This window comes from Ixodes scapularis, unplaced genomic scaffold (genome assembly GCF_016920785.2).
Source record: "Ixodes scapularis isolate PalLabHiFi unplaced genomic scaffold, ASM1692078v2 PGA_scaffold10__122_contigs__length_95168666, whole genome shotgun sequence".
Classification (NCBI taxonomy): Eukaryota; Metazoa; Arthropoda; class Arachnida; order Ixodida; family Ixodidae; genus Ixodes; species Ixodes scapularis.
In genome coordinates, this window is record NW_024609836.1 from 37,863,335 (window position 1) to 37,886,420 (window position 23,086).

General features: G+C 46.9%; 2 protein-coding genes across 5 annotated transcripts in view; one reads left to right on the plus strand and one right to left on the minus strand.

Annotated features, from left to right (window-relative positions):
* LOC8033856 overlaps positions 1 to 23,086 on the plus strand; it is a 289,711-nt gene that overhangs the window by 19,506 nt on the left and 247,119 nt on the right. The window lies entirely within an intron of this gene.
* On the minus strand, positions 20,767 to 22,733 carry LOC121046510. Its single transcript, XM_040500830.2, has one exon. It carries the CDS (start codon positions 22,151 to 22,153, stop codon positions 21,536 to 21,538), a length of 618 nt encoding a protein of 205 aa, XP_040356764.1. The 5' UTR covers positions 22,154 to 22,733; the 3' UTR covers positions 20,767 to 21,535.

Sequence of the window (23,086 nt, forward strand, 5' to 3'; positions counted from 1 at the left end):
AGATTTTCTTTTTGCATGCACTTGCTTTTTTGACACACGTGTTCCAACGAGACTTTAAAAAAAACATATTTTTCTTTTCATTAGCCCTTTAGGAAGATGCGGGTCGAAAAACGGCAATTTTTATCGAAAAAAGTGATTTTGCCTTTTAATAATAATAATAATAATAATAATAATGCTTTATTTGGTTTTCTAAATCCCGGATGACAGTAAAAAGCCTATTGCCCATGCCATAGAGGCCTACTGTACCCGTTACACACACACATACATACAAGAAAAAGAACTACTGGCAGGAAGAAAAAAACAAAAAAAAAAACAACAAAACACCCTGTACACTGGGATTTGGGTCTGATCGAATGTCACATCAAAGTTCTTTGAAATGGAGGGTCGCACACTTGCATCAATCTTTTATGTCCTCTTTGTTTTTGAATGTCCCTTGTGTAACTTCACTCGGGAGGGAGCGCCAGAGCTTGATGGCTCTCGGAAGGAGCGTGCTTCTGTGACGCTCCGTCCGTCAAGGAGGGGTTGTAGCTTACTAGTGCGGTTCTTCCTTACATGCTCTAGAAGAAGTGTAGGAGGGCCACCCAGCGTGCAAACTAGGAGGCAAAGCGAAGCCACCTGCCTACAGACAGACGGACAGTTCCACCCCACACCTCCGAGAAGTTTGGGGGTACCAGGCTGCGGCGGTGATTGGCGACACAGGATAGCGTAGGCCGCGTACTGTTGTACGCTCTCCAGTGAGGCAATTGCGGTGACCTGTCTGGGGCTCCATACTGACGAGCAGTACTCAAGTTGCGGGAGCACTAGTGCAGTGTGTAAACTACGCAGTGCCTTTGGGCCGGCCCCCCTTGACACTCGTTGCTCGAAGCCCAGCATGCGTCGCGCTCGCGAGAGCACCTCAGCAATGTGGGGGGGGAAATGAAGGTGCGGATGAAGTCTGGACTCTCAAAAGTTTTGTTTGCTGCATCCTTGTGATAGGGCTGTTCCTGATTGTCAAATCAGGAAGAGGCTGTCGGGTGGTGGTGAGTAGCATTGCAGAGCACTTTTCCGCATTTTATCTTTGGACCTTCCTCTTTTGCGGATAAAAAAATCAAGACCGGATATCATTGCGAAATTAGTCAGATATGAGTTTGAAGCCCTTCTCGCAATCGAAAACGGCGCAAATCTGAGCCATTTTCTAGCACGTGATTCTTCGGTTCGCGGCGTCTCCCACCATCGCGTTTATTTCGGAACATAGGCCTAGCCGTTTTCATTCCGAAACTGTCGTCGATAGTTTCGTATTCCGGTTCCAAACAATAAGAAATAAATGTTTTTTCCGCTGCAAACGTGCATCGCCTCTGGACTTTGCAATCACGTGAAGCGATTATGGCCCCACCATTGGCCGAGAGCAGCGTGCTGCGCGGCAAAGCTTGCTTGCGATTTTAGAACCAACGACCTGTTCGATCATTCTGCTTTTTTTCGCGATTGATGTTGACCGAAAACGCGACTTTCTCTAGCTCGGAAATTCCGGACGATACACACGTTCAAAGGAAGTCGCCAAAAGGGCAAGCGGAAAACTTCATAGAAGAGAAGTTCATCCAAGGCAGCTAACCCTAACCTTGGTCGGGGCGACGCGACGACACTTCCAAGTCTGATCGCTCGAGTTTCATCGGCAGCGCTGACGAGTTTGTTTGTGCATCGGAGAAGAAGATCATGACGTTTGAAAACAAAGAGAGAGCTGGAGATGGGGAGCTTGCTAGTACTGTGATCGGCGAGATCGGCGCGATGGAAGCTCGTCAGTGCTGCGGCGTGCTCGACTTGCGGAAAGTGCAAACTCGCCGTCCAGGAATCTGCCGCTACGCAAGAGACTGGCATTTTTTCTGGAGCTGTGCTATGCAGCGGGGGAATTCTAGTTGGGTGGTCCAGGCTCTGACATTTGGAACTATATTACCACCAAGTTTTGTGTGATTTGAGTGAGAATTTAGGTATGTCACATAAATCTAAACGTTCATTCGCATTTTCTCAAATTGGAATTTTTGTCTGTTTTCAGAGTTATGCACGCAGCTTTCACCGTTTGCAGTTACTGTATTGCAACCAAATTTTGCATACAGTAACTTTGCTGGAATATGTCTGCTTTATCACAGGCTGCAACTCCTTTTGACACATGTGACGTGCTAGTCATTCAATTTTTTACACTTTACAGGCTTTAATACAGTTAATATTTCACAACACTGTTCATTATGTAAGAGGAGCAAGCACAACAAACAAATTGAAAAAAACCTAAGCAGTTGTAAGTCATCTCTTAGCGCTGACAAAAACAGTCAATGTTTTTCCCACAAATACTTGGTGTGCGTCATCTTTAATGCTACACAAGTTTTAAAATTTGTTTCCAAAGTGAATCTGAACAACAGTGCTGATAATCGAAAAAAAATGATATGTAAACTTAAACATAGTATATTAATGTCTAACAGCTTCAAGCATTCACATGGGAAGCTGGAGTAGTAAATGGGGTATTTCTTACCTTTAAAGGGGCGGTGCAATGATTTTAACACTGAACGAATGTGCAGCTTGTATTTTTTATATTTTTTACTTCGGCATAAGAAAGAGAAAAAGTGCCACCATACCCCAAAATACCTCTATTTCGCTGCGTAATCGCAAAATAAAAAACACTTTTTTTCCCAACCTGCGGCCACATGGTGACTGCAAATGGAACCTGTGGTGTGACGTCATTCGGAGTGGTTTTTGTAAGTGATAGTGTTAGGCATTTCTAAGCTTGATTTAAGGTTAAGTTTTAAAAAATCTTGTTGTTTAGGCATGCAGAAATGCTTCAAAAGCCTAATATTGCCGCTAAAAGGGTATGAATTATTTGTGGCGCCATCTACCGCAAGTCAACCAAACCGGCCGTCGCCGTCATCCGTCGACGCCCGAGGCGCCTACGGCGGCTACACGAGCAACCCGGACGTTTTGTCTTTCCCTCGCTCGACGGAGTGCGTTGGTCGTGGTCTGTAGTATCGTGGTATCGTTATTGTTCCTGGTGTCTCGACCTCGACTTCGACTTCGACTGCCCGCCGCGTCGCAAGCATCTTGCGCTCGACGTCGCTCAGGCTGTCCGCCCATGCCGCCATGTTGGTCGGGAATCGGCGGGAGAGCGGCGAGCCTGGCGAGCCGGCGAGCGTTGGGGAAACGGAAGCCAGAAGAACCCAACCGGAAACCAACGCCACTCCGAATGACGTCACAGGCGAAGCTGGTGCCGCTTCAATGTTGAGTTGAGGGGTGCCGGAGATAGCAATTTTTTTCTTTTTTTTTAATGAAAACTATGGCAAGTAGGAAACAATGGTTTTCGGTCCTTCGTTTCATATGTGGCCGGGATCAATTCCCGCAATTAATTAGCCAAAGTCCGCAAACTGTTGCACCGCCCCTTTAAAAAAACTTGCAGGTGTCCATAGCATGTATTCTACGAGGCTTGAGCAAGCAAATAATATCACAGACAAGCACATAGGCACAACCAAACCAGATTTAGGAGCAACCAAAGAACAATTCTGTAACCACGTCCTGCACAGCAACGGCATCCACATACTTCTCTTTGAGTTCGGGTATTTACTTGTGGTGTGCACAGTTGATAAGCTTATCGGGTATCCCGGGAACTTCCACGAAACTACTCTAGCACGGATGCGTGCCTGGTAGTATTTTCGACACTGGAATTCTTTCGGAGCTCTTCAGCATCCGGGAAGTGAAGCTCGCACACCTTTAAAATAAAAGTGCATTCATGTAAGTGACTGGAAGCGCGAGCGAACAAACGATCGATAGTAGTGCGCGTCGGTCATGGAATGAACTCGAAAACCTTTGAAAATTGAATCGGTGAAACTTCATAAACGGTGCGCCAAAAAAGAAGATTCGTATCCGCAAAGCAGACAATGTTACGTGCGTTGGCAATGCTGCATACCGCTCTTCAGCTTGGAACATAGATACTATCGTTGCAAGAGCGGAAAATGCCTCGTCGAAGATTCCTGGATTACAAAAAGCAAATGTTATAATAAACTTCCGCAGGCATGACATCATTGTATGCTTACCAAAAGCCACCTTTACATCCTCAATGTGGGTTTAAAGCGTTCATTCTGCAGGAAATGGCCAGCCAGTACCTCGAAGGTTCTGATAGCCACATGACCCACATGACAGCCGCAACTTCAGTGCACTTTGTACTGTATTTTTGACCAAGTTGATCCCTGCATGGTGCCCTTCTCTATCACGCACACTTGGCCTGGAGCAAGAAGTCGTCCCTGGGATTCCTTCAAGTTGCCACGTTCACACTCAGCCTTCCTTTGTTTCTTTTTTTTTGAGATCAAGACGACGTTTGAGGATGTCATCAGGATAGAACTCTGTATTCTCTACTGGCACTGCCCCCCCCTGCTGGGATACTTTTAGCAGGACCGTCATCGCCACCATTTTCTTTATCCTCATCTGGATTGCCCCCAACTCCCAACACTCTATATTAAGAAGTGAGGTGATGCATCATCGAGGCCACGCTTCTGGGCTTTCGCATCATGCAGCCTTCATGAATTAAGAGTCAAATAGACAATCCAATTCTTCTAGGAAGCTAGCGGTGTTAGCAGTCGACAGCTCCATTGATCTTAAAGCAACATGCGTAAAGATGCCTCTGCTCACAGAATGACTCAACGTCTGTGCAGCCAAACACACACATTGGAGAAAACGGTGGCAGCTCCAAATGAATGTTTTTCGACTTTGGTGCCATTCTTGGGATCAGGTTCTTGTATTTGTTACAGAACTCCCTGATATCATCCCACTTGTACATCTTTTCTTCTTGGATGAACCCAAACTTTTTCAGATTGTTTCTAGCGGATTTGATAGGAGCAGGATCATGCAGGAAGATTTTTTCTCCGTCCATCTCAAGAAGCACTTAGGTTGCATGGTCAAGCTTGCACCCGCTACGAAACCTTCGAACAAGTCACTCCTTGCATCATAGCTGATGTGCTTCTTCAAGGCAATTTCGTCAATCACAACAGAGGCAAGTTTCTCTGCTACTGGCAAGCTATATGCCTTAAAGGGTCTGTGCAATGATTTCCTGACTTTGGTCAAATACTTATGAGGCTTATGAGAGTTGTTCTCAGAGACTTCTAAACTAAAGACCTGAAAACCGATTTCGTTTGCGTGTCCTAGATTTTATGTAAAAAAAGCGAAATATTGGAGTTTCTGGCACCGCTCGAACACCCTCAACTCATCCACCGGCTTCCGGGTCACGTGCTCAATGACGTAACAGGGCAGTATCGGAGTTTCCAGTTTTGCAGTTGTCCGTGGAGTGGCTCTGGTATCTGAATCTCGTATATACGTATATCGCGAAGAACATGGCGGCCTGGCGGGATAGCCTGAGCGATGTCCAGCGCGCGGTATGCTCAATTTTAGTCAGTCGATGGGGGTTGTTCCCTATGCGGACACGCCGTCGAGGCGTCGGAGGGTATCCTGCAGCGAAGAGGACTCGCTTGCGCCCAGCCCTAGCCCTAGCCCGACTCCAGACCCAGATGCATCGTTTGCCGGGTTCCTCACCCGGCAAACGATGGAACTGAATGTTTTTGAATTTGATCATAGCAGCGGTTAGACACCGGTTGGGACAATGCGGAACACCGCACGCGCTCGGCATCGTCGATGTGATCGAGGCACCGTGGGTGCCGTGGGGCCGAAGTCGAACACGAGACACCAGGAAAAGATAGTGCGACCACGCCTGGAAGTCCACACATGGACGGTTTTTGTGGAACCCGAGTAGATGGCGCCACTGAAACTCGGAAGACTAAATTTTCTTTGATAATACTATACTTAGATGCGTTTATTTACACTGAAGCGGTAAAATTTATCAAAAGTAATCCTTATATTTTGCTTGTAATTGCACAACTTAGATTTATTTTGAAATCTTTTTCACAATTTTCACTAACTCTCCGCTGACAACAGTGGGTGTCATGCTACAGCGTGCTGCCGAATGACGTCACTCCGTGGTTTCTTCAGCTGCCGCTCGTGGCTGTAGATGGGGGTAGAACAACGATTTTCGCTGTGCGATTACGTGGCGGAATCGTAACATTTCGAAGGAAAGAGATAGTTTCTCTGTCCTCCGGGACACGATAAACAAGGTAAAAGTTACAAGAGACAAATTCTTTCAATCTGAAAATCATTGCACCGCCCCTTTAATTTCAAGGATCCTCAAGACACTCTCATTTAGACCTGGACGTACGTCAAGAGCACCCAGCTACTTACATAGGGACCTTACAGTTGGCAAACGGGATGTCTTGCAAAGGAAACTATAAGCTTTATGAGAACAATAGTGCAGAGCCATTTGCTAAGTTCTTGTCATACTCGGTGTATCGATGGCCCTTCGGTTTTTTCTGCAGTAGTTTCTACTGACTTGGCAGAAAATCATGTGACGGGTTTTCTTGAACATGTTTTTCAAACACCTTGTTTCGTGAGGATGCCTGTCCTGGGGAATTTACTTCAGCTTTTAACCGGCTTATCAGCTTTTGTTGGGGACACACCATTTTTTTATGATTTTTTAATCTTTGATTTTGGCTGTGCGATCTGCTGCTGGTTGTACTCTTGGGTCTGCTTTGGCTTTCTGGCATCTTCAGTTTTGATACAAAAACTATTATGCAGGCATGAAGGACCAACCCTACCAGTCACGCTACCAATGACGTCCAGTGGAGGTGCACCGGTTAGGCTCGCCTCGCTGTCAGTGACGTCTTGTCACTAACAGCGAGACATGTCTGTTGTATCCTAGCAGTAAGAAGTGAGTTTTTATAGGTTTATTGTTTCTAAAGGACAGGAATAACGTTGCATAGAAGTAATGTAGCACCTCCATCTTGAAGTTACAGGAGATAGGGCTGACATGCAATGTCTTTCACCATTTATTCTGCTGCAGAAAATATATATGCAAAAACAATGAACAAACTAGGTTCAGGAATGAACACTTCCAGCACACAAAATATGACTGACATAGAAGGCAAGAAAAAAATTTTCACATACAAGTGGCTCTCAAGTAGTTAACAAGACTGGCACATGTAGTGCAATGTGCCGAAATGGAACAGTTTAGAGCAGGGAAGTGGAAAATGGTGTCACATTCTGTTTGCAAAGAGAAATGGTGACACAGGTCAAGTATCAGCTACACCTGACAACTTCCAGCTGCCGTGCCAGAAAAACTTCTGCAGACATGAAGTAGTCTGAGACAGGGACTCAAACCGTAACCGTAACCGAAACCGAAAACCGTTTAGGAACGAAATTTTTTCTGTAACCGTAACCGGAACGAAACCGTTATTTGATATTTATAAAAACCGTAACCGTAACCGGAACCGTAAATTATTCACCGGTAACCAGTTTTAACCAATATTAACCGAAAAATAAACTATTAGTTTTTCTGAAGTATGACCTGGAGGAGGGATCTTAAATTGTTGTGGCCATTTGACAGAGTTACTGTCAGCGAGTGGTGCATCTGGTTACATATTTCCATTCAATCTGACTTTAGGATTAATAATACTCAGATTGAATTAGTGGTCGAGCTTATAATTAAAAAAATTCGATATTTCTAAATCTGCCACACTCCTACATCGCTACATGTATTCAGTACGTGTCGCTTTCAGTGTATTAACTAATAAGTTCGAATTCTCAGATGTCCATCCAACTCGGTTCTATCAAAACCACCGATGTTCCTGACATGCAGTAGCCAGTATAAAGAAACGAGGTAAATTGGCCAACAGCTGGCGGAAAAGAAAACCTGGGCCCGTTTGCTCGAAGCGCTAACCGCGGCTAAAGTTAGCAGCAGTACCTAGGAGAGGGAGTTTGAAATCACGTGACTGGGGACTGGGATGCCGGGAAGCATGGCGGCGCCCCGGTGCGTGAGCGCCGCTCGCTTTGTAACTAATATGTCGTAGCTGCAATATCGGGCGCGTTAGTCAGCAACGAATGGTGCAGGAGGCTTTCGCTTTGCCTTACCTCGCTTAAATCGCAAAGCACGAGCAATGACTTCGCGGCATTTGTTGCATAGTCTTTCGATTCTGGCCTTTCTAAGCCTAAATGAACGCGATAATTGTCGGCATGGCAACGTCTTTGGAAAGCGGATTGCCTTGACTCAATTAATCGACCGGATATTAATAGTACACAAAAGAAGACCAGCGTTCTGCCCCAACAGACCTTTTTCTAAATTACCCAAGCATCGAGAAGAACGCTGGAAGTGTAATTCTATGGTCCGCGCTCGCTGTCCTTCCTCTTATAAAAGATTCGAAGTAAATAATCATTATAAGACTTGGACGAACGCGCGTGCAAGGCAAAATTTGTTTTAGACTTTTTCCTTGATAGGCCCGTAGCTCACAAGTTTTGAGCAGCGCTGCAGGCGAGCAAAATAGAATATTTGGCTCGCGTTTCGAACATGCATCAATACGCATCCCCACTAGAGTTTTTTCTACTCAGTTCCATTCTAAGCTCCAGCGTAGCAGAGGCTACAAGAGCGAGCTGCGAGCTTTCCGCGTCCCTGCCAAGCACGCGCGCTCGTGCAGTGCGAGCATCGTTCAGGATGACGCGCTTTTCCGAGTAGCTTCGGCTTCACTATCACGTAAAGTGAAATATACGTGCTCGAGGAAGCTGTGAAAGAAAGCAAATATGAAAGGAATGTTTAATGGAACGCTGCGGCCGCAAGCAGCATAATTCTGTTCTTTTTTTTTAAACTTTTTTTAGTCGTTTTGTTACCGCACATCTACAGATGCTGACAGCGGCTTGTATTCGAACGTGGCACGTGCAAAATCGAACGTTACAGCGCCACACGGATGATGCAGCCAGCAAAACTTGGTCGCGTCTTGCGTAAGTCTTCCGGACGCGCTCGCGCCCCCTGCCCAGAGCAACGGGTATATTACTACTGCATACGCCAGCACGCGCAATGCCTGCAACTACACTCGTAGCATGCACCTCGGTGCTTGGGAAATTTGTGTGCTATCAATACAAGGCCGATTGAGTCTAGGCAATCCACTTTCCAAAGACGTTTCCATGCATGCCGACAATTATCGTGTTCATTTAGGCTTAAGAATGGCCAGAATCGAAATACTATCTAAAAAATGCGGCGAGGTCATTGCTCATGCTTTGCGATTTAAGTGAGGTAAGGCAAAGCGAAAGCCTCCTGCACCATTAGTTACTGACTAACGCTCGCGATATTGCAGCTACAACGACATATTAGTTCCGAAGCGAGCGGCGCTCACTTTGCGGGGCACCGCCATGTTTTCCCGCATCCTATACCGATCCCTGTCAGATGATCTCAGAATCCCTCTCCTAGGTACTGCGGCTAACTTTAGCCGCGGTTAGCGCTTCGAGCAAACGGGCCCTGAAGCCCCTGTATCCTGGGAAAAGTGGCGCCTTCATTGTTGTAGAAACGCGCGAGACACGTTCAGCGCGCCACTTCTGGAAAGAACATGGCGTCTGAAATCTAGCTCAGTGCTGCGCTGTGCCGCCATGGCCTTCCCAAGGGATGCACGTTGCACGTGCCTCGTGCATCGACGCACTTTGCGCTACTTTTGAAACATGAAGTTTGAGCCCCACCCCTGCCCGTTTCGATCTGGATGAGCATCGTACCGGCGTGCGGTCGTGTATCACTACTGCGTGATGCACGTTAAAGACCCCAGGTTAGCGGCTGGTACCGCACTGGCTAAATTTCTCATCTACAGCTGGGAGACTCGTCGCCCCTGTGAGGCAGACCAAGTTCTAGGCTGTATAAACACACACACAACCCAATTTTTTTGAAACATGAAGGGGCTTTAATGGGCCCTGCTGTTCATTAATAATGTTTATGTTGTTCATTTAGTGTGAAACGTGTCGCGAGTGACGATTTTGAAACAACACAGAAAGAAAAAAAAAGTCAGGGGTTTGACATTGGCGTTTTGTATTATGTATACAATATATATATATATATATATATATATGCTCGGGCTGAGAGTGGTGGAAGGAGCGAGGAAACGTCAGAAGGGTGTCCGAGTTTTTTTCTTTTCCTTCCCGCGCCGAGACCCTTCTTCAAACCGAGTGGCACCCGCCGCCTAAAGCCCCTTCATGTTTCAAAAGTAGCGCAATGTTCGTCGATGCACAAGGCACGTGCAACGTGCAGCCCTTGGGAAGATCATGGCGGCACAGCGCAACACTTAGCTATTTCAGACGGCATGAATTTCCCAGAAGTAGCGCGTCGCACGTGCCTCGAGAATTTAACAACAATGAACGGCGCCACTTTTCCCAGGATAGAGGGGCTTTACCGTCGCCGGCACTGCCACGCCTCTCAGCTTCTCAACATGACAAAAGAAAAAGCCAAGGAGAAGGATGCCTCCTCGTCAAATGCGCCAACGCGCCACCCTCGTCCAACAGACATGGGATGCAATTTCTGCCTCCTTCGCCTGAACCTTGGGAGCTGCCTTGCTTCCAATCGTCGATGGCCTGGCCAATCTCGCCCCACACGGCCAGCAGTCTCAACAGTCTCTCTGGCAAAACTGTGAACGCGAGCTATTCGAACGTCGGCACGGTGAGCTCGAACATCCACTGACGCGCCGAGAGATCGCTTCCAGCATCGCCAGAGGCCTCCCCCTGCCACCGCCGGAGGTATGGCTTCTACGAGAATCATTTCTACCAGAGCCACCAGCGCAATCCAACTACCTCTGATAGAGCCCCCACCACCCATGCCGGAGCGAGGGTCCGTCATGCCTACGACATTCTGAGCGACCTCGCCCAGGACACCATAAGTTTCTCCACGAGAGATGTCCATGAGATCAGGCATTTCCCCCGCCATCGGTTCTACTGGGATGACAAGCTCCCCGAACACCAGCACCTCATTTTCGATAGACTGGAACTCTTCCACGTCGTCGCGAGAGGGAACTGTAGGACGGCAGTCCTATCCCAGACGTCGAGGATTCGAGTCTGAGGTTTTCAGAGAGCTCCCCGACCAGCTACCCAACCAGCCTCGACGCGGACGCCACACGCCTCGTGCTCCCGCGCACACCAGCTACCGCCCAGACACCAAGTCGAAGAGGCCCCCTAATCGTGAGTCCGGCAGCTACGCTGAGTCTTCGAAACCCACCAGTGCCGTCATCGACGGCACAGTCGTCTCCTCGACGCTCCTGTGCGTTTTTCCTGTCGAGGACATTCTCGCCCATGCTCTTTGCGAGGCTGGCGTCTCGGCCGACCGTGCCCGAGCTTGATCTTGGATCGAAGAAAACGACCCAATGGATCCCGACTCGACAACCACCGCCACCGAGCGAATCCTGGAGTGGCTCAGCAGGACCGACAGTCATTGAGCCCCACGCCGATGACGGCTCCTTCGACACGTACGATGGCAAGGAGGAAAACCACACCAACACAAAGGAACACACTACAGACAAACAAAGCGTCGTCGAAGACTCTCAGTCGGACCTGGGTAGCACTGCCTACAAGTCAAAAGCGACGGGACCTACACCGCCAGTCCACTCGACCCAGCAGGCACCTGAAGTCGACTGGGCAGTGTTTAGTGAGGCAAGTAGTTTTCACGGGCCGCCCGACTACGGCGGACTTTCCATTCGCTGCACGAAGGCTTCTTGCCTCACGGCCCGCCCAGCCCAGCTCTCAATTTTATTACTTCATTCCACTTAGCAGTATTTTACTAGTGGATGGCTGTAGTTCTGTTCCTTCCTTCAGTGAAGCGAAGACTCGCCTGCATGTATGAGGTTGAAATCAACTGTAGCGACGAGAAAGTGTGAATGGTTCTTCCAGCATCAAGTGGGAACTTTCTTAGGGTAATTGTTTATAAATGGTGCCAAACAACAGAGTAGCGGTGTTTATTTTAATTTTTATTATATAGAACGCGATGATCCCCGAGTACTAGAAGTAACATGTATGCTCGGGCATCAAACTAAATAATGTAAGTAGATGTAGTGAACAAGAGTTGGAGCTAGAAACGTGTGCAACTTCAGACCAATTAGAAGTATTAAGACGTTTCTAGGTTCCTTGTATTTCACGTTATTGGATATCTGAGACTACTTTAAACAGTTTTTTCTAAAATGGCTGTCTAGCATTTCAATTAGACAAATTATTGGAAAAACCGAAATAAACCGGTTTTTATGAACGTGTAACCGGTAACCGAAACCGTAAAAATTAAAACCGTAAAAAACCGAAACGAAACCGTTATCAACAGGAAGCGGTAACCGTAACCGTAACCGAAACGTTATATTTTTCGGTTTGAGTCCCTGGTCTGAGATTGTATCCCTCATAACTATGGCTGCTTGAGCAGGGCGCTTGCCAGTCACTGCATTGCAAAGGCCGATTTGCGATACAGTCTGCCTCCACTGAACTACCTGCACTGCCTGCCCCTGTGGCTTGTCACCATAATCATTGGGACAGTATGCATTGTCAGCCATGAGGAAGTTATGGAAACAGACGGCTGCCTTAATCATGTCTGCAACAAGTTTGACGTCACCTTCGACCGACCGTTCTAAGGAACAAGCGCCAGCCGGAGGCTAAAACGCCAATTGCGTTCTCAACACATTGGCAGACCCTGGAAAGCCGGTAATCAAACACTTCTTTGTTGTCATCCAGCCTTCTTTCAGGGTCAAGACACATTAAGTATCTGCGAAATGAAAAAGCGACATAAAGAAGAAAAAAAAAAAAAAGTTAATTTTACCTTTTTTTTTATTTGTATCCTCTTGAGTTTACTTCTTGCGTACAACTATGACTGGTTCTAGAAATCTAAGACCACTCATGATTGTTGCAGAACCGAGCAAATAGAATAGTACCATCTGCGTCCCAACTACATACATGAGTTTACACGCTTGCAGAGCTTGTGCAAGACCTTGGTGGGCTGCTTATGGGCAAGCTTGAGGTGTGTCATGTTTATGAGATCAGACACGTCATAGACGTATGAAACAAGTACACATTCTGGCTCCCATCTTCGTCACTTGCAGAGAGGATATGTTCTACTCTTGTATGCTCATCTCCCAGCTTAAGGGCTGTTGGGTCCCGTTTTGTTGTAGCTCGGTACTGTGTGCTGTGAAACGTATGCCCAGCGACACGCGCACAGTCATACTCCACAAGCTTCTGTGTCACTTTCAACTCCAGTGTCTGCCTCAACAAGTCCAAACATACACTGGTGCAGTTGCTTGGGCTTTCCATGAAGGTGCAAGTCACCTGGCTTGTTGTTTCCTCTCCTTAAGATGTTCTTGGACCTTGTCTGAAACCATATCCCTCAGCTCAGAAAGGCTCTTGTGGAGGAGAATGCGAGACAGTGTCTGGAAGGGCACACCATACATGCTTCGACAAATGCCTTACGTCAAACTGAAAAGCAAGATAGCGGTCATAATGGCCCTGGAGGAGCACGGCCTTCGAAAGGTGCAGGAGCGTGTGCACATTTGAGGTCATGTGTGCCTTACCGTACAAGAAATTAGTCTGCACGACGAACTCTGTCATCTTTTCTGTGCTCAGATTGACATCTTCATCTACTAATTCTGTCTTAGAATATATCAAGCGGACATGAAGAGCTCAAAGTGCTCGTAATATAGATCTGGCAGTATCACCTTCACACAAGGGAGTCAGTAATAGAACAGCCAGCACTGCCATTCAGCTGCTTTGCAGTACTTTCTCAGCTTTAGGGCTTGCGGCAGTCGGTTTAAGCACTGTGGCAGCTTGAGGCTACACAACTGCTCGCTTACAACAGTCTGCCACGGTGTCCAACGTGGAAATCCTCGCCCACACCGGAAAACCACAACTCGGCAAACTGACACGCTCCTCCGGGAAGGGCGTGTCAGTTGCTTGGTTGCTGTGGCTTTTGTCAGGCTGGCAACCATTCCAAGCTTGGTGCAATCGTCCATCACACCGGTGATCACGGGATACTTCACGCGACCTGCACAGGTGACAGTCAAGAAAATTATAATTTTCATGACTGTCATCTTTGCATCTTCAGAATTTGTCCTTGCGTTTCTAATATGGGCTCTTGTCCGTCCGGCCGTGTTTTCAGTTCCATGGAGCGAATAAATGGCCAATATTTTTCGCTGAATGTTTTACCGTCTTCTCGGATTTTCTTCTTGGTGCACCTGTGGCAGTACTCAATTTTTGCTGCCACCAATGCTTTTTACTCTGTCCCTCTGTTCTTGATAGCATCCCCACAGGTGATCCATATGTGGTCCATATAATCTGTGGATCTCCCTTCCTTTGGGCCCATCTGTGTTGCCGGCTCCATTCATGTCTTTTCCAATTTCTGTCTTTCGCATCTTGGTTTAAAACAGCACGACAAGACAAGGACAAAGTAAAGTCAAGACTGATGGCAGCACTATCTTCTGTCCCGTCTTTACTATGTCCTTGTCTTGTCGCTCTGTTTTAACCCTTTGAGTATGAACAACCAGAACCGTGGGAGCATCGCTTTATTTACACAAAAATTGGAGTTTAAGGGCCCAAAACATCATCAGCAGCAAAAGGTTTTCAGATTTACAGTGTAAAGGCCGGTTCAGACACTTGCGTTTGACTGCGCGTTCCAGTGGAGAACGGCATGCTTGCGGTCGACTGCAGAAGCGGGTCGCCTAGCAACCAACGACGCTTGGCGTTCCGCAACGCACCGCAACAGAGTTGGGCCAGGCTCAACTTTCTAGTGCGGAGGGGCATGCGGCCGGTTGCGGTGGACCAATCGCAATTCGCGAAAAAAAGAACTCCGAAGCGCATGCGCGGCGCTGGCAACTACATCCGGTTTGTCCCATTTTTCCGGTCGAGGACGTCTGCTTCTTTGTCTGCATGTGAAGTTTCTTCTACGTACTCACCTCTGCCTCGTCATACGGAAGTATTGAAAGAAGTCTTCGCCGTTGTCCAGGCGCATGTCGCGCACCAGATGGTGGTACTCCCCGAAAGTTTCGCGGGAGCGCAGGAGTGAGCGCACCCACTCGCGGCCGGGGTGGCGTCGCCGCTGGAGCAAAATCATCGCGGTGGTAGCCCGCACAACCAGGGGCCAGTTCGCCTCACTGCCCGCCTGTGCAATGTATCCACGCATGCAGTCTGGCAAGAGATTCCTCAGGTTTTCTGTTTCTTCCAGTCTCGGCAACCCCGACGAACACAGAGAAGTCGCGGCCATACCGACGCTACCGTCGGACGCCGCCATGTTCGTTGTGATCATAGTTGCTTGACCTCATTCGCTGCAAGTCGTGGTTTGGATTGGTGCGCTGCAAAAGCCGATAGCAAGCTCCTTTTGGTTCTTGACTGCAGCGGACGGCGCTTCGATGCAACTGTGTGTACAAGCCATCCGCAATCGCACTCCGCATCGTTCCGCGGTCGCGCTTCCGTAACCGAATGCACCGCAGTCGGACGCAAGTGTCTGAACTGGCCTTTAGTCTAGATGTCGCAGCATTGTTGCCTCCAGGCAACAACAGGCACATCCCCGTGGTTCATGCATTATGAAACTGAAACATGCAGTCTTTGCCAGGCTGAAACACAAATGTACTTTGAATTTTCTGCACATTACACGTGTTATGCTAGTGCAATTAGGAAATCTTCGGTGTCCTTTTTTTTCGGCATACGTTGCGAAGTGTCCAACGGTGTCCAGACAAACTTCTTTGAGTGGGATGACAGCCATTGGCCCACGGTGCATTTTGGCTTCAAGATAATTCTCCACGTCCGACAGTGCCTTCCTTCTTGTCAGTGTTGACATCTTTTCCTCTCAGAGGGCCCAAGCTATCTCTGCTTTAAACTTCAGAAGAGTCAGTTGCCTTTTCTTCGTGATGTTTGCTGTGTCGGCGTCTTCTCGGTATAACAACCGACGGTTTACATCAACTACACCTATCAAATGGAAGAACAGCTTCAGGTACCACTTCTTGGACCTTTGTGTTTTGCAGACGAATGCCACAAGCATGTCGAGAAGGTCCACACCTCCCATAGACTGGTTGTATACTTTCACTATGAAGGAGCGTGAAACGTCCACCATGGATTGGGCTTGCCAAAGCTCCTGACATTGTGTTCAGGGCTGGCTGACGCAAAGGTGGAAACTAGGGAGACAGGGCCGTGGGCACGGTGGGCCGCACCCACAGCCCCTAGCCTGGCATTGCATGTGCCAGAAAACCGAGTATAGGTGATGATGGTGCTTATACCTGCACCATTAATGATAGCTCCCAGTTGCCCTAGCAAGAGAGCTTACCCCGTGAGGTGGAGAGCACCGGCTTGGCTGCCATCTGGCACCTGCTGCTGGTTGGCCTATCCTGGAAGGGGAATTCATAACAACTCGTGAGAACACACAGCCTTGCCTGTGCTTCCCATTTGTTGACGAAAGATGTTGATGAGCATGTATTCTACTCGGGGGAGAACATATTGAGAATGCCACCTCAGAGGCATTCTTACTTTGTTCTTCTGACAACTTTTCCACTTCGGAGTGAGCCTGTGTCTATGCTAAAAAATGAGTACCGGGATAGGTCTAGTGCTGGCGCATCGTCTTTCCAAAAATTACAAGACTCCACAGGGATTTATTGCAACAGCCAGCAGCAAGGTGTCAAAAATGATGCATGTCCCTGTTTGAGTGTCAATCATTAGATTTAGCCACAACATGGACTAATGTAATCTCTTCTGCTAGAGCTCTTAGTATTAGCTAAAGGCCAACGCCTTTCTAAAATGTATCCTCATTGATATTCCACGGTGCAGTGCGTTGACGCCCATTTCAGTGCACTGATAACCCAGTCTTTGTTAACATGATGGTAGTTGTTAAAGTAAGTACCTGCTGGTTGCCCCACTCACCGGGGACCCGCAACCCGGGGGCCCTGAGCGCCGAATCGGCGCCCACCGGCGTCAGGATCCTGGCAAGGGACGACACTAGTGAGCGCACAGCCGAACTGCCACCCCCGGTCTTTCTGTTGACAATGAAAACAACTCAATAAATTTCTTTGCACTATCGGCATACTACAAAGATTTCCTTGCTGCCTCGTTGAGCTGGGCAGCTCGTTTGCGTGCCTTCATGACGCGCCAGGACCAATGCTCCTTCCACTGCTTAGAGCTCTTGGTTGGTGGCCCCAGAGTGTTCAGGTGCAGAGCGAGCTGCTGCCACAATTGCCGCATGTCGGCGCGCGTCAGGGCTTCGGAGAGGTCGGTAGAGTTGCGCGCGAGGGACGAGTGCGCAATGCCACCGACCTCTCCGCAGCCACCGCTCGCGCGCTCCTCATGGGTTCTGCCAACCCCTCCGCTTCCCCGGCGCATTCTTGTGGTCCGACATTTTGGTTTAAAGAAGGCGGGTAGTGCGCATCCCACATTTCACTTAATATTGGAAGAACTTTCTCTCCAAGTAACTCTTAAATGTCTTGCGAAAGGACACAAAAACTATGTTTGTTTTAACAGCGCCCATTAGATTTTTATTGTTTTCCAATACTTTTACCTGTACTAGAACAGATACAACGGGCAGCGACACAGGATTAGTTGCCGTTCCTTCACTAAACGCAGAAATTGCTGCCCGCATCGTAGCAAATCCTCAACCGTATTCCGCCTATAGGGATGCCTGAGGAACTGCGTAGCTCCTTCTGCTCGCCGGGGGTTGGATGTCGCTCAAATGGGTGGCAGGCGTCGAGTTTGCGATGGACGTAGAGGCGTCAAAGAGTGCAGAGCCGCAACGTCAGTGTTGCTGGGATACAATCCTCCTTTCCACTACGTCACTTCCTTGTACCTTTTCTCAAATGTCGAACCTAGCTATCCAGTTGTATGTATAAAAGTTAGTATATGTTCACAGAGCTTTGTGCCTAAATAAATGTAGGCTGTACTTGCAGAAAATCCAGGAAGGTTCTTGCAAATTAATAAAATAATTTAAAGGTAGAGGCTCAGGCAATCCTTCATCATTTGCCCTAGCTAAATTTAAAGGTAAATAATGTCAAGGGGGAGTTCTTTTATATTCATCCTTGTCGTGAACATTAATTTATGATTTTCCATTTTGAAAGAACAAACACTAAATAGTTGTGATTGGTAAATCAAACATTTAAAGCCACACCTTTTTGTTACACTTCATATTTAAAAGAATGCAGCCTCTATTGCATATGTCCACTGGTATCTAGCACTTGTGTGCTGTCAGCATAACAAACTTTTCTAGGCTTCTTCTAGGCACACATCAAGTTGTGATAGGGAAGTGTAACACTTCACCATCGTAGAGACATCGTAATAAGTGGCCTCGCATAGAACCCTGGTGAAAATTTTGAGAACATGGATCCTGTCCAGATGCAATACAATATGCAATGGCTATAGATTATACCCCATATTCATATGTGCTCATGTGGCACTGCATAGGCATAACATAAGCAGTGAGCTGATGTAAATCCAATCCCATGATATTTAAGACCTGAGAAACCAAACTGATACTTTTTCTAAGAGGGAGTCAAATAAAAATACTGAATTGTTCGGAGCCCCATAATTTGCGAGTCACCCAGTGTTCGGGATCTGGAATATGATGAATCTGGATGAATTTATGTTGCTTTTTAAACATTTTTGGGCCAAAAAGAACACCCTATAATCCCTCAACATAATAAAACTGTGTATGAATAAGGGATATTGCCTCATTGATCACATTATCATTTAACCATTCAATGCCTTGCACACACAATGAATGATGCTGCGTAATATAACGTGCTGCACGCTCTAAACAGAGCATGCTGTGGTCGTTGGTGTTACAGTTAGTGCTACTATTACCAGACTTCATGCTTGGCAATACCCGCTGTTCAGATGTCTTTCTTTTACTGGGCCTACCATGGGGCGACTTATTCAATAGAACAATCAAGATGTCTTTATCCAGTACTTTATCACAGGTCAGATCTACAACAATATGTGAAAATTCAGCTTTTTTTTTTTCATTTTGAAATTTTGGTTATGGAGAGAGTAATTATGTACGAAGAGCTTGTATTAACGTTTAAACTTTTGCAATAATCGTGGTCCACAAAATGCTGCTTTAATTGCATATGCTCAAAGTGCTCAAATTGCAAATTTCCTCCCTTTTAATGCTTAAAATACTAGTAGAACTCTCTACAATGACATCCTTGCTACCATTTGCCCCTTCTATGTTTAGCTGGTCTTCATCTTTGCAATGAGCCTGCTTCACATCCTGTGGTTTATCTTGATTGAATACTGTTTTGGAAGTCTGATTTTTAGGATAGGTCATGAGGTTATTAAAAAAACTCTTTATTTCAGATAACTTTTTCAGCACCTCAGGTTGACCACAGCATGCCAAAGTGTTTGCTATGCTCTTGCACGATTCTGAGAGCTCACTTAAATCGTAATTATACTTTGATTCCGTCGTGTCCAGTTTGGGATTTCCTTTCGTTGATACATTCAAAGTAATTTTTTGCTTTGTTGCCTGAGCAGCATCTACATCAGTCTCAACAAGGCCAGATTTTAACCACCAAAATGCAACACATTTGAGATACAAAAGATCCACTGGAAGATTATATCTACCAGCTAAGATGTCTACAAGGAAGCCTGAACTGATTCTGGAATGTGCATGTACAGCTAATTTAATCTTGTGAAACAATGTAACAATTAATCTGACTATTGACTGTATGCTGTCCATTACTCAGACAATATGCAAGATTTCAATTTGAATAAGATTCATACTCTTTATAAATAGCTAGCATATCCTGGGCAGTTAGTAGATACCTGAATACGAAATGTATCAATTTTTTGTGGGTCAAGGCACAGCGTGGTTTCTTGGAATTGTGCAAAGCTAACAAATAAAGTATCATGGTTTACATATTGAACCAAGGCTTTGACAGCATCAGCTAAATGCATATGCTGGTGCATAAACTGCTTTATCTTTTGATTGTGGCTTTCCATTCTGCTGTCAGTGTTATTCCCAAATGTATAGATGTTATGACGGTATGCATGCACCCACATTTGCCCACAGTTGTGCCAATTCTTATAATAAAACTCAAGAAAGCTGAGTTTTTTGCTTTTCACTTTCAAGCGCTTTTTGCAGTTCATTTTTAATCTCTTCCACGAGTTCCTGGTAAAGTATTGTCATCATAAGAGAAAACTAGCTTTGATATGAGAGACTTAACGGGGCTTGCTTGTCGACTCTGCTAGAACAAAGTTGCGAAACTCTTTGGTGCAGATACTTTACCACATGCCAAGAGCATAGCAAAATTCTACAATTTTGTAGCAGCTGTGCAAGAATATTTATTTCATTAATATCCTTATCCATCACCATTACCGTACAATGTGTCATCAAAAAAATAATACCTCTGGATAAGTTTTTGTGAACTGCCTCATTAAGGTAGACTGAAATAGTACAAACAAGAGCTTATTGCTGGAATTTTTTTTCTCTCGTTACAGTCCAACCAGGACACTTTTCAACTAAATCTTCCATTTGCTTTAACCCATTCGCTACCCAAGCCGGCGAATTGCTGGGTCTGTCGTCAGGAGCCACATTGCAGTGATGTGATTGCTGCGCCAAACTGCGCTAAGGGGCTAACCCTGCTACGTCCTGCTGCATTTTGCCAAAATATGGGTAATCTGCGCCAAAAAACAATTTCGGTTGCCTTTCAAAACGGAAGCTAAACTGAGTATCGTAATTGAGCATGCGTGTGTTATGTGGCACACACGGTTGCCCGGCACAAAGTACTTTGCATTCATTGCCCATTCGGTCTTGCATAGTTCTCGTTTGTCTCGCGTTTTGCGCTCTCGTCGCCTTGTGGGTCTCGTCTCGCGTCTTTCTTTAAATATTTTCAACAATAGGTGCGGGTGTGTGCGGATGCTCCAACGCTAGCGTGCTGGGTACCAGCCATGCCGTCATGCTGTGAAACGAAACCACGTTTTTGCGTGGCGGGAGTTACTTTGTGATTTGAAGCACTTGCTCCAGAAAGCAATGGCCGTGGGAAAACTATATTTAATCCCTGCCTCCCAGTCACCGTGGTCGCGCGACCTCGGGTGTTGCTGTCCCCTCGTCGACGCTTTCTAAAATGAAACTAAGTACCACCGCTTGTTCATCAGCATTTCTGTTCTTGTTTAAATCATACGTTATTAAAAAAAAAATCCCTCTTTAACCAAAAGACTGCTGGGCCGAACAAAGTATTCATTACCTATGTTTCTGTCGGTGGGCTTCCTTTCGATACGTAAAAAAATATGCCGTCAAAGAAAGTTGGTGAAGAAAAATGATCTAAAGCAAATAAGGCAATGTCTGCACGCTAAACCCGCACAGCGCGCTTATTTGTCTCGAGTCCAATCGTTGCACAAAGCGCTCCAAAATCTTTTTGATCTTGGCTCGCAATGTCTTGCATCAATGCTCTCAGTTTTTTTTTTATATATATATGTGTTTAGTTTGTACTTTGTTTGCCGGCCTAGCAAGCACGCGCCGCTGGACTGTATTTTGTCGTATGCTCGAAAGTTACATTTAGTATACAATTTTGGGAATCAATTGCTGACGGAGAGCGGTGGCATGGTTTTTGGTTTCGATCGAACAGCCGTTGTCTCCGCTCGGGCGACAAAGCACGCGCAACTGCAGGCCTGCCGAAGTTGCCCTCACATGCATGGGAGCATAATTGCCAACAGAGGCACCAGCTGGGACGCTTGCAATCCATTGTTTTACGTTTGCTTACTTTTGACTAAAATGTGGCATGTCTGGAACCAGTAAAACGGTGGCAAGCGGTTGCGTCCAGCTTTGTCTGTTTCCTTTGCGGTGATTTTTTTTCAGCTGTTGCATAGCTTGCTCGCTGGCTTTGCATATGTGGATAGTCTTCTCCAGGTCGATTGCCGGATCTCCGAGTAGTTTTTCTCGGACGTCATCGTTTGCTATACCCACAATGAGGCGGTCTCGCAGGAGCTCGTTCGTCAAGTCACCGTATTGGCATTTCTTGGCTTGTAGTCTTGCTGCTGTAAGAAACTCGGTGAAGGTCTCTCCTTCCTGCCTCATTTTGTTGAATTTGTACCTCTCGTACGCCAGGTTCGTTTTCGGTGTGAAATGCTCTTTGAACTTCAGCCTCACCGCTTCGACGTCTTTCTTTTCTTCGGTGAACGAGAACATTCTGTAGATGCTCTGTGCTTCCGGACCAATTACCGTCATAAAGTTTGCGACCTGGACCTCCGCCGTCGTCTTGTGCATCTGAACTGCACTTGCATACCAGTCGTGCGCTTGGAGCCAGTCGTCCCCTGTATCCGGAGACTGCGATGAAACCTCCAGAGGCTTCGGTGGTCGGATTCCGTTGTCTACCATCTTGAATTGTCGGTGTCGGCTTCGGGGGGGCCGGTTGCCTCACGTTCGCTCGATGGGCTCTTGAGTCTTGGCGCTCCTTCTGTCACGTCTGTGGCGACTTCTGACACCATGTGACGACTAAGGTGTCGTATAGATCAGTTTTATTAAGCAAAGGAAAGGTTACAAGGTTGAACGTGAAGCCTCTCGAACATCGGGCTGGTGCACGAAAAGTCGATGCTGCATCTCGCGATGTGGATGCTCTCATCACAGACATCTTGCATAGGCATCCTGTCGCAAGATACCTCTGCCTGCTTAGGATGCCGTTTCCTCTAAATCGAGACTTCCCAGCACGGCAGTACTCAAAAGTGATACGTCTATAAGGGAAAGAGTCTTTAGATGTAGGGTTTGTGCAACTAGACAAATATTTTTGAGAGTGACCAATTCTCATGGGAGTTAATTCGTCAGCTAGCCACAGCTTATAGCTAGATTGAAACTCGCTATAGTCACTGAATGAGACGCCTAGACCCAGAGTGCCCCCTCCAGCTAATTTGCCCAACCCACAGTGTATGCAAGGCACCCATCTGCACCACTGACAGGAGCATCTGCGCCAGCCTGACCATGTATCGTTGGTACATTACAAGAAATGCATCTTGGAGACTTCTGACCCACGATTTTATTGGAACACCCTTTGCTTCTTCCAAAAAAAACTGAGCCTCCTAAAAGAGACGAACACTCAGAGGCAACACCACATGTACGAGCCATCCAAAAGTCCGAGCCCGAGCTCCCCCGACAAGTGCAGGCACCCCTTTGCGTCATTGGCATCCCAGAGGACTTTGTTCCTCTCCACCTCTGCTTTCCAGTGTGACGACAGGTTGTGGCCGGTACACCCTTACGGGGATTGATGCACTGCGCCACAGAAGAGCAGGGACGCACAGAGGCACCACAGGCAGCGGC

Excerpts from the sequence above, each read along its gene's own strand:
- LOC121046510 (XM_040500830.2), bottom strand. The coding sequence starts at position 22,153 with ATGGTAGACAACGGAATCCGACCACCGAAGCCTCTGGAGGTTTCATCG.